The sequence below is a fragment of the Chrysemys picta genome, chromosome 1 (assembly GCF_011386835.1).
Source record: "Chrysemys picta bellii isolate R12L10 chromosome 1, ASM1138683v2, whole genome shotgun sequence".
In the NCBI taxonomy this organism is placed as follows: domain Eukaryota; kingdom Metazoa; phylum Chordata; order Testudines; family Emydidae; genus Chrysemys; species Chrysemys picta.
This window is the reverse complement of record NC_088791.1, coordinates 88,931,902-88,942,524: the sequence shown is the minus strand read 5'-3', so window position 1 is coordinate 88,942,524 and position 10,623 is coordinate 88,931,902. Positions and strand designations below refer to the sequence as shown.

The 10,623-nt window shown below is 48.8% G+C and overlaps 1 protein-coding gene across 3 annotated transcripts; it reads right to left on the bottom strand.

Annotated features, from left to right (window-relative positions):
- Positions 1-298: 298 nt before the first annotated feature.
- Positions 299-6,894, bottom strand: APOLD1 (apolipoprotein L domain containing 1). 3 transcript variants are annotated; one of them, XR_010591656.1, is made up of 2 exons: positions 6,756-6,828; positions 299-3,333 (listed from the first exon to the last, which is right to left on the bottom strand). XR_010591656.1 is itself a non-coding variant. In XM_065562147.1 (2 exons), exon 2 carries the CDS (start codon positions 2,932-2,934, stop codon positions 2,194-2,196), a length of 741 nt encoding a protein of 246 aa, XP_065418219.1. In that variant the 5' UTR covers positions 2,935-2,938; positions 6,756-6,894; the 3' UTR covers positions 299-2,193. The 3 variants fall into 3 exon arrangements, 2 of the variants coding, with proteins under 2 accessions (XP_065418219.1, XP_005308982.2); XM_065562147.1 differs by having other exon boundaries at positions 299-2,938; positions 6,756-6,894; XM_005308925.5 differs by lacking the exon at positions 6,756-6,828 and adding an exon at positions 4,338-4,483 and having other exon boundaries at positions 2,043-2,938.
- Positions 6,895-10,623: the final 3,729 nt, after the last annotated feature.

Genomic DNA, 10,623 nt, shown 5'->3' with positions numbered 1-10,623 from the left:
TAGCTGGCCAGGAGTTAGTTGTGGGGTATTGCATTGCTAGAGCAATGTTAGAGATCACACAATACGTCTGCACTCACACCAAGATAAAACACTTTCGCTCACATGCAATCCACAGGGCCATTTTCATGCATTCAGAGACATGCGCAAACAGCACTCACGTACTCACACAAGTGGAGATGTGCACAGACTTGTACACCCATTACTTATATGGTATGGATATGCTGGACTGATGCTTGAGATCACATACGCATACAATACACCTGCCCTTCACTCCTCCCACCCCAAATATACACAACACTGCTAGCACTGGGTCTTTATTTACAGTGTCTGGTAGCCAGAAAGGCAGCAGGGACCCAGCACTGGGGTATGGATGTGGTAGAATATCAGAGATCACACACATACAGAAATACATATACACTGACACAAAATAGCTTCATATTCCTTTCATTGAATCAGCATCGCATCAGAGTCGTTAGTCATGTGTGGCGATCATTCTCGGATGTGAGATGCTCTCAGCGACAACTGCTTGTGGTTTTTTAAAGTACATAAAACCACATGTTCCAAGAACATGGGAGGGGCATAAAACAAGGACAAAACTTCGAACTTTGCTACTCTGGCTTGGCTTTTTCCCCCCTCAAGAGTTTCCTCAGTGCTTCATACATTTAAATCCTCCTCTTTAAGTCATTTTTTTTCATCCCTGCACTGAGATTCTGAAGTTCCTCGTGTATAGCTCGTTCTGCATGTGGGACTGAAAATGTACCTAGACCTAAGCCTTTTTCCTACTAATCTAAAGCTAGCTTCCAAGTCCTCTCTCCTACACCTATCTTAGATACCTATATGGCCCCCTCCACCACAATATGTAAGCACTTCACAATATGCAAAGTATTGAGTTCACAATACCCCAGGGGGATAAGGAAGTGCTATTGTCCCCATTTTACAGATGGGGAAAGGAGGCACAGAGGGGCCAAGTGACTTGCCCAAAGTCACACAAGAAGTCTGGGGCAGAGCAGGGTCTAAGTGCTAGGCTAGTGCCCTAACCACTGGACCACCCATCTCTTCTCCATCACTCTTTTTCATGAGTACCAATATATATTTCAACCGCAGACTCCTCCACAGCAGTTGCTAACAGTGTATTGCTGTCTCATGAGACCTGCCACCTTCACACTGATACCCCAAGACACCTAACTATTGACATCTCTACCTATCGAATCCCTTGCCACATCTTACAACTGAAACGTCCTTTTTGCATGAGGAACTGTCACTCTCCTCTACATATTTCAAGAGGCGAGTCCTCCTCTTTGGGGATTTGTTCCCACTTCCATTTTTTCCCCCTCCCATCCTGAGAGCTGTACTTGGTTTCCTGCAATCTACATGTTTTGTGCCTATTTGAATTCAGACAATTCTCTTCCTTTTTGATAGGGTGTTGCGCTGGCTGGTGAGTCAATAGGAGACTTTCCATCAGATACTAGCACTGACTTGCTTTGCCCTGCGGAATGCTTCCCTCTGGGTTGGAAGCCATTCTTTTTAACATTCTTAAACATTTTTTCTTCTTTAAATACAATTCTAAAAGCTTAAAATAACTCTATACAAATAAATAGGAAAAAATATAGAATACTTGTTGGTGCATAGCCCCTGCTGAGATATTATGTGTGCTGTACTGCCATCTAGTGGACATAGTTTGTCACATCTCTGGCTACTTTAGTAGGAAATTTGTGGGTGCTGGATATATCAATAGATCTCACTCCCTTTACCTCTATGAGAAGAAGAATTCACAGGTTATTTACAACCAGGGAGCAAGACCAGGCAAGGAGTCTTTTGATCTAACTCCAGAACCATTCCTCTCTGCCATCATGGAGCAGCACCAGATAGGAGCCAAGGAAATTTGGGCAGATTAGCCTTTAATCCAGCATTTATCCTACTGGTCTTCCACTAAATGTAGGCTCTGGAGTCATTCCTGTCATTTACCCTACAGACTAGATCTCCATCGTGACCTCAAATTTTAGTTCAATGCTGCAGGGAGGTAAAAGCATCAGCTCCCTTTTGGGGACATGTTTGCTGTCATATTTAAATCAGAACCTTGTAACTTGTTCTCAGCTGTGGGGATGGGTGCCACAAATACTTGTAAAAATAACAACAGTAATAAAAATAGTGAATAATCCAGCATCTCTAACCACACTTTTAGTTTTGGCTGTTTCAGCTGGATGATCCCTGGGGTTTGACAGTGATCCTGGCACTTGAGCTGGGGTTTCTTGTGTTGGAGGAAAGTTCTGCTCTGGATTCTAAGAGTTCACAGACTTCATCCATTGCTCTGATGCAGGACTCAAGGTTTTCAGCCAGTTTCTGGATTTTCGCCTTTAGCACAGCTTGGCTCACCTTTGTGACCTCCCTCGTGTACTCTGGCACAAGAAAGTTGCGCGAACCGTAGAATACCATGAAGCAGATGGAATTGTACAGCGAGATGGAAGCGTTTTTCTCTGACTGGAGCAACAGGGGGTCCATTGGGCCCTGTCCACGGTGGAGGAATTCTAGGCAGCTCAGGATTTCCCTCATCTGGTTCTGACAGTTCACTGCGATCTCCTGCACCCTTCTCAGTTCCCTGGAGTTAGAGAGCACTAAGGAGAGATCGGAAGTGACATTGACAGCCCCTCCGGCAGAGGCTACTCCCAGGCCCACAGCAGAAGCCAGGAGAGATGCTCCTAAAGTGGCAGGGCTCAAGGAGAGCCCTACGATGGCTGTGATTGCTCCTACTGCACTCAGGGAACTCCCAGTGATGTTTGCAATCAAGGATCGCCTGCGCAGCTTGTTGATGTTTCGTGCAATCTCGCGAAGCTTCCTGATTTGGCCATGCAGCCTGCTTCTCTGATTCAGCAGCAGCGTTTGGAAGTGGCGTGTAGGGTCCAGTGCTGGAGGAAAGGTTATAGCATTTCTCTCCATGGCCCTGTCAGGAAATACAAACAGATGGGCTTTACTCAGCCAGTCAGTCTTAGGAGTGTGTGTTTGAGGATTGGTTCAAGGCCCAGTCTGCTATTTCAAGGTAGTGCAGGTACCAAGGAGGTGAATCCCAGACACCTGTTCCTTGATGGAGATCCTATGGGATTTATCCTGGGTCCTTTCTGTTTAAAGGTGGTGAATACAGAGACTGATGAGGTGAAGTCTAGAGGGATAATCCCTAGGACATGGATTCTCAGTGGAGGTTAGGTTCCCCATGGGGAGTTGCAAACATGTTTCAGGAGGGTCCCGCATCCATCATCTTTTTCTTTAAGGTTAGTTGGGAGTCAGATCCTGAAACATTTTTCTATTGTCACTGTATGAAAAATGTTGAGAACCATGTTTCTAGGGTGAATTTGAATGGGAAGATAGTAAAATAAATGATCAAACAATCAATTTGTAAGCACCTAGAGGATAATAAGGTGATAAGTAATAGCCAACATGGATTTGTTAAGAACAAATCAGGCAAAACCAATTTAATTTCCTACTTTGACATGGTTACTGGCCTAGTGGATGGGGGGAAGCTGTAGACATGATATATCTTGATTTTAGTTAAGCTTTTGATACAGTCCCACATGACAGTCTTCAAATAAGTTAAGGACTGTAATAATAGGGTGACCAGACGTCCCGATTTTATCGGGACTGTCCCGATATTTGCTTGTTTGTCCCGCGTCCCGACCGATGTTCGGTCAGGACGCGGGACAAACAAGCAATTTTGCCCTCCACTCCAGCACACAGGCGGAGCTCGGAAGGGCTTGCGCCCCCCTCCGCCCCGACTCCACCCTCTCCCTCCCCCATTGGATCCCTCCCCAAATCCCCACCCTGGCCCTGCCTCTTCCCCAAGCATGCTACATTCCTCCTCCCTCCCAGGCTTGCGCTGATCAGCTGTATGGCGGCGCAAGCGCTGGAGGGAGGGGGTGACACCAGCGTGCCTAGCGCGGCCATGAAGAAGATAGGGCCAGGCCGGGGAGTTGAGGAGGACAAATTGCTAGTTTGTCCAGCGTCCCGAGCCGCGTGAAGGTGGGAGAGGCCGTGGGGCGCCCGGCCGGGCCGCCAGTGCCATGCCCAGACCCTGCGCCTGAGGGACAGAGATGCTGCCCACCGGCCCCCTCCCCTGGGGTGGCTGGCGGCCCCCGTTCCTCGAGGGCTCCCATGTCCCCAGCCCCTTTGCCCAGCTGTTGTGCGTGCCGTGCCCTGCCCCGAACCCCCCGGGGCTGCAGCACAGGGACGGGCTGCGGGCAGGTCGGTACTACAGGCTGTTCTTGTATGTGGGGACAGACTTGTCCCACGCACAGGGCAACTTGGTGGGGTCACAGCGGCCGCAGGCTGAGCACGCCCCAGCCACTCACTTCCTAATCCCGGGGTGCTCTGTGCTGCAGGGCAGAGCTGCCGCCTGCCTGAAATGCTGCTGTCTGAGTGGGTGGGATTGCATCAGCTGGGCACGTTCCCCTACGGGGAGAGGTGGAGACAAGGCGAGCTGGTGCGGGGGGGGCCCTCCAGCGGCTTTTTTTTTGCTCTGCCATCCCTCCCTCCCCCCGAGTCCCGATATTTCACCTTTGTCATCTGGTCACCCTATGTAATAAAGAGGATGGTAATTGATTATTTTCCAGGTCCACTGGAGGTAGGACAAGACCTAATGGACTTATTCTGCAGCAACGGTGATTGAGGGTAGATATTAGGAAAATATTTCTAATTATAAGGCTAGTTAAGTCCTGTAATAGGCTTCCAAGGGAGGTGGTGGAATCCCTATCATTGGAGGTTTTTAAGAACAGGCTGGACAAATACCTTTCAGGGATAGTCTAGGTTTACTTGGTACTGACTCAGTGTGGGGGATTGGACTTGGTCACCTCTTGAGATCCCTTCCAGCCCTACATTTCTATGTTCTCTTTTCAGGCTGTGAGCATTGTGTGATCATTACTGTGCTACTGGTGTCCTGTACTTAGCTTAAGGGAAAAGGGAAACAATCTAATGATAATGCCTAGCTCTTTATAAAGCACTTTTCATAGTTGATCTCAAATCGCTTTGCAAAGTATTATTATCCCCATTTTACAGATAGGTAAACTGAGGCACAGAATGAAATGACTTGCCCAAGTTCACATAGCAGCAGAGCTGGGAATAGAACCAGGTCTCCTGAATCCCAATACAGTGGCCCCACTGCCTGCCTAGCTAAAGCAGTTTTGCAAAGGAGCTACAAATATGTGTACACTGCAGCCAGCGATGTGATTGCAGCATGTGTAGCTATCCCTGAGCTAGCTTTAATCTAGCAATGGTGAGTACCAATGGCAGTGAAGTTGTGGCAGGATGTATTTCAGCACAAGCTGTACAAATCTGCCCACGATCCTGGGTATTACTTGGGCCGCTAGTCCGTGCTGAAGTCCATGCTGCCGCGCCTTCACTGCTATTGGTACTTGCGCTAGCTAGATTAAAGCTTGCTTGGGTATGTCTACACTACCTGCAATCACACCTCACACCTACAGTGCAAGGGGTTCTCAGGACAAATTATTTGGTGGCCTCAGAGTGTGGCCCCCAACTCTTGCTGCTCTCGTGCTTTTCCCTAAAATACTTAATTAGCATTAGGAAAAACAAATACATATGCACATATACATATCATTGTAATTTATTTATTGCTAGCTAGCAAGTCTGCTGTGACAAGTGGCATTAACAAACATACAAGTATCACTAGTCACAACAGACTTACTCAGCCCCAAGAAGTCTGGGGACAAATCAAGCCCTGGCTGTTGGGTCGGGGGAGGCAGCAGGGGCCAGGGGCGATGTGGGGAGGGGGGGATGTTGGCTGGGGGAGGCAGCGGGGGGAGGGGGGGAGGCGCAGCCTAAAGCCCCGTGGCAGGAGCCCAAAGCCTTGCGGCCAGAGCCTGCCTTCCCTGCCATGCCTGGGCTGAAGCCCAAATCCTGAGCCCCACCGCCCCTGGGAAGGTGGGGAACTCTCCGGCTGCCTAACTCTTTCTGGAAGCCCCAGCAACCAAGGCTGTCTATCAAGGAGCACCAGGGATGGGGTGGGGGCACTGGTTTCCCTCGCCCCCTCCCCCAGTCACAGCCCAGGAGGCTGTGGCCACAAGAAAATCCCCTGGTGGCCACATGCAGCCATGGTGGTCGCATTTGAGAAACACTGGAGACAGACCCTTAGAGGTTGTTTCCTGTCTGATACAACTTCATGTTGAAAGACAGGCAGCCACTAGAGTGCCAGGGGGTGAAAGATTTCTATGGCAGGGATCCTAACCCACCCCAACTCTGGAAGACACAGGTATCCAAATCAACGCATTAACACTATTCTCAACCACCGTTCCTGTCCCCTAAACTGGTACAGATGACAAGCACTGAGCCAAACATTTGTGCAGAACATAATCTGATCTGATAATAATATATAAGAAATCAATTCTGGTAGCCCCTGAATCATTTGTGCTACTGATTTTCTTGCTGAGAAAATGAACATTTTTCTAAAAAGAAAACTGCAGTCTCACAGACACTACTAGTAAAATAATAATTTTAAATATATCCCCCTCCATTCCAGGCTTCCCTGGGGTCTCTCCCAATTTACAGGGAGAACAGAATCTCCAGCCGCTCTCTCCCTCCCCTGGTTTTCAGAAAAAAAGTTCCCTATGTATTTAATTATTTAAATAGTAGTAATAATAATAATATAATTAATAATAGAGAAATGTCTGAAACAGACCAAAAATGTTTCTGGACAGAATACTCTTTCCTAATCAATGGTGCTGAAGGGGTCCCGAGGAATAATATTTCCAACTTACCTTTCGTTTCCAGCCAATCTCACCAAGGACAAATTTTATGCTGTTTCTGGATGAACCCCAATTTATAGTTCCCACGAACCAATTGCTGCAGTGGGAATGCTTTGCCTCATAGTGGGAGTTTGCCATTTCCTGCCCCCCTCGTCCAGAAGGATGTGACACACTGGAAAGTGACCTGGAGACAGCGCAGCACACATCATGTTCAGGAAATGATCCCGTCAAATGAACATTGTGTGTTCGCTTTTCCTGAAGTGCAGAAAAAAAAAATCAGACTATTCCTGGCTCTGAATGAGAGCAGTCATCCTCCTAGGGGAATCACTGCCCTTCCTCCCCTTTAAATAGCTAGTGACTTTATCCAGTACTACACCGAATGGGATGAGTGCTAGCCAGTCAGCTTGCTGGATGACTGAACCCTTATGTGCGTGTAACAAATAAGGAATAAATAAAATACACTTTCAACCAATCAGTTTATTTGCTAAGCCTAGTGTACTTTTAAAAACTGAACTCTGATGGAGATCCTAGTCCAGGGGTGGGCAAACTTTTTGGCCTGAAGGCCACATCAGGGTTGCGAAACTGTATGGAGGGCTGGGTAGGGAAGGCTGTGCCTCCCCAAACAGCCTGCCCCCGCCCCCTATCCGCCCCCTCCCACTTGCCGCCCCCTGACTGCCCTTCTCAGAACCCCTGACCCATCCAACCCCACCTGCTCCTTGTCCCCTAACCTCCCCCTCCTGGAATCTCCACCCTTAACTGACCCCCAGAGATCCCACCCCCTATCCAACCCCCCCCCCCGCTCCCTGTCCCCTGACCGCCCCATCCTGGGACTCCCTGCCCCTAACCGCCCCACAGGACCTCACCCCCTATGCAACCCCCCCTCCTGTCCCCTGACCGCCCCCTCCCGGGACCCTTCCCCAGCCCCTTTCGGAATGTGGCCCTGCGAACATGGGTGGAGGACTCAGGAGGAGCAAGGGCAGCCGCGCAGCCGGAGAGAAGCGGCGGTTTCCCCTTCAAAGCACTGCTTCTCTCCAGCTGGCTGCACGGCCGCCCGGTGCTCCTCCTGAGTCCTCCGGCCGCGTTCCCCACGCGCCCACTTGCTCCCGTGCCCCTGCAGTGCAGCCCCTCCCCCCCGTGGGGGGTGCGCCGGTGCTGAGCTGCCTGAGTGCCCGGCCCTGGGGCCCCCTGTTGTTAGGGGCCCCTGTGCCAGGGCACCCTGTGTTCCCTTGTAAATCTGCCCCTGAGCTGCGCCACTCGGCTGGAGCCAGCGACGCCACCGCACTGCTGGCATGGCGAGTTGAGGCTGTGGGGTAGGGGGGACAGCAGGGGAGGGGCCAGCCGGGAGCTCAGGGGCCAGGCAGGACGGCCCCATGGGCCGGATGTGGTCCGTGGGCTGTAGTTTGCCCACCTCTGTCCTTGTCCATGACTGGCTGGAGCACACACACGACATGAAAGAATCACTGGCCTACACCAAGGAAGCTGTCATTGGTGGCGAGCAATCGGTGTAGCTGCACCAGTGCTGACTCTTGAGTGTAGACGGGATCATGCAGAGGTTTGTAGTGACTGAACTAATAGAGGTTTATCCTTTAACCCGACTTTGTTCTGTTTACAGTTCTTACCTGTTGCATCATATTGAATTGAGGCTGTACACTCTCAGGGTAGGGACTGTATTTATATTTCCCTTTGTTAGGTGCCTAACATGGTATAGGACGTTCAAATAATTTGTGCCCAGAAAGAAGGGGTGCATTTGCTGGATAATTAGTCATGATGAATTAGTCACCCAGCTCGAGTCCTAACACACCCTCTAGCCTGCCTTTACACAAGAAACATTGGCAAAGTCCAGGGTGTGTCCAGAGCAGTGCATATTCCAAGAGAGGGTAGCCTCAGTGGTATTCTTTGTATTATTGATAGAGTCAGTAACCAAACCCCAAGTGTAAGCTTAAAATCCTCTTGTAATAGCCAGCTATCTACCTAGCACACAGGATGTCCTTTCAGTTAGTAGGCAGGTGGTCTCTCACCAGAAGTGTTATAAATAAGCAGAGCGGAGGGTGTGTTTGTTGGTCTGAAGGTTGGCATGGCACTGAGGATGGGAGGATGGATGTGGCTGAGGAGATGGTGGAGAAGACAGAACAAGCATTAAACAGCTACAGGCGACCCCTGCTGATAGTGTGTGTGTGTGTGTGTGCGGGGGGACGGAGTGAGGGCAGCGGTTTCAGCAGTGTTACTAAGCGTGCTCAGTCCATGTGAGCATGCTCAGTACAAGCCAAGCAGCAAACGGAGGGGGGAGGACGCGTCTCCTCTGGACTATCACCATGTATATAACAATGTGCTGTCAAGGACAAATATACTGGAAGTACTGACCTAGATATCTGTGATGAAATGAACCCCAGCATGTTTCATTTGTAGAGCTGATTGGATTCCAGCCCCCACCAATGGAAACATTTAACTTTTCAAAAATCTCAAGACTGAAAAAAAAATATTTTGATTGGCAAGTTTTGACCAGCCCTGTGCATTTGGTTTGCAACCTCTCTTGCAGAGCCTAAAACTTGATGAGGACTGGTGTACTGCTCTGAGCACGGGGCTAGGAACCAGGAATGTCTGAGTGTTAATTCTGACTCTGTTGCCGGGGTCAAGTCAAGTATCCTCTTGGACTCATGTGCCTCCTCTGTAAAATGGTGAGAATATTTATCAATATCACCCAGGTGTTGTGAAGATTCATTAATTAGTATTTGTCACATGCTTTGAAGATGAAAAATGCCAGGTAAGTGCCAAAAATGTTTTGGTGGGGCAGAGAAGGTGCACAAATGCAGCTGTGAATGGAATGTTGTGTTGGGGGCTTCAAATACGTCACCAACTTTGGAGCTTTGACGGGCAAAAAAGGGTGCGTTTTTCCATTGTATTTGCTCAATTGAATTAGTGTAACACAACTAAAAACCCTCTAAAATTCTTGTACAGCTACATGAGGAAAATGGTTGAGTTGTTTAAAACATGCTAGCTAATACCTTTTCAAAACCGAGGTCTGAGCTACACTACAAAAGTTTGCTGGTATAACTACACAGGTATAACCTGCCTAGCATAGGTGTAGTTTATACCAGCAAAAGAGAGCTTTTGCCAATATGGCTTATATCTGTTCGTCGAACACAACACAGCTATGCTGGTTAAATGACTTTTTTGCAGGTATAATTGCATCGGCGCAAGGGCTTTTGCTGGTATCAAAATGTCATAAAAATCCACACCTGTAACTGGCATTATTACACTGGCAAAAGTTTTACATGTCTAGCTGGGGCAAGTTGTAGTTTTTAACACATTAACACAGCTTGAGATGTGTTAACCTGCCTTTTAATAAGCGTTATCAGGGTTTTCAGCTGTGGTGAGCTGACGTGATTGAACAAGCATGACTGGCAACACATTATCTTTGCCTATGAAGACAGGGCCTTCTAGCCGATAGGAGACTATTTTCCGTAAACCACGGAGGATGATTACAGCTCTAGTATCACCATCATCTCAATGGACAGTGAAGCAATTTCAGCTGATTTGTGGTTGATCTTGTCAGTAGCATTCCTCCCCGTGGGACTGTGAGCATGGAAAAAATGGCTGCTTTCACAACTCCTTGTGGCCTTGTCTAGGAAAAAAGGTGCTTTTTCAATCATTTGAGCCACCAGTTTTAACTGTGCCTATGTTGGTGCTAAGTGGGGTTTTCAGTTGAGCTAACTGGATTGAACCCCCCACCACCACCACCACACACTCTCTTCCCCTAGCGTAGACAAAGCCATAGAGGCCCAGCGGTAAAACACAGGGCAAGTAGCAGGGGGAGGTTGATTGGACAGTACCTTACATGGCCAGCTGCCCCCCCTCAACTATAAATGAGGCAGAGAGAACG

Excerpts from the sequence above, each read along its gene's own strand:
- APOLD1 (XM_005308925.5), bottom strand. The coding sequence starts at position 4,420 with ATGCAATCCCACCCACTCAGACAGCAGCATTTCAGGCAGGCGGCAGCT. Across the intron at positions 2,939-4,337 it reads GAGCACCCCGGGATTAGGAA|GGCCATGGAGAGAAATGCTA; the intron begins GTGAGTGGCTGG and ends ATTTCCTGACAG.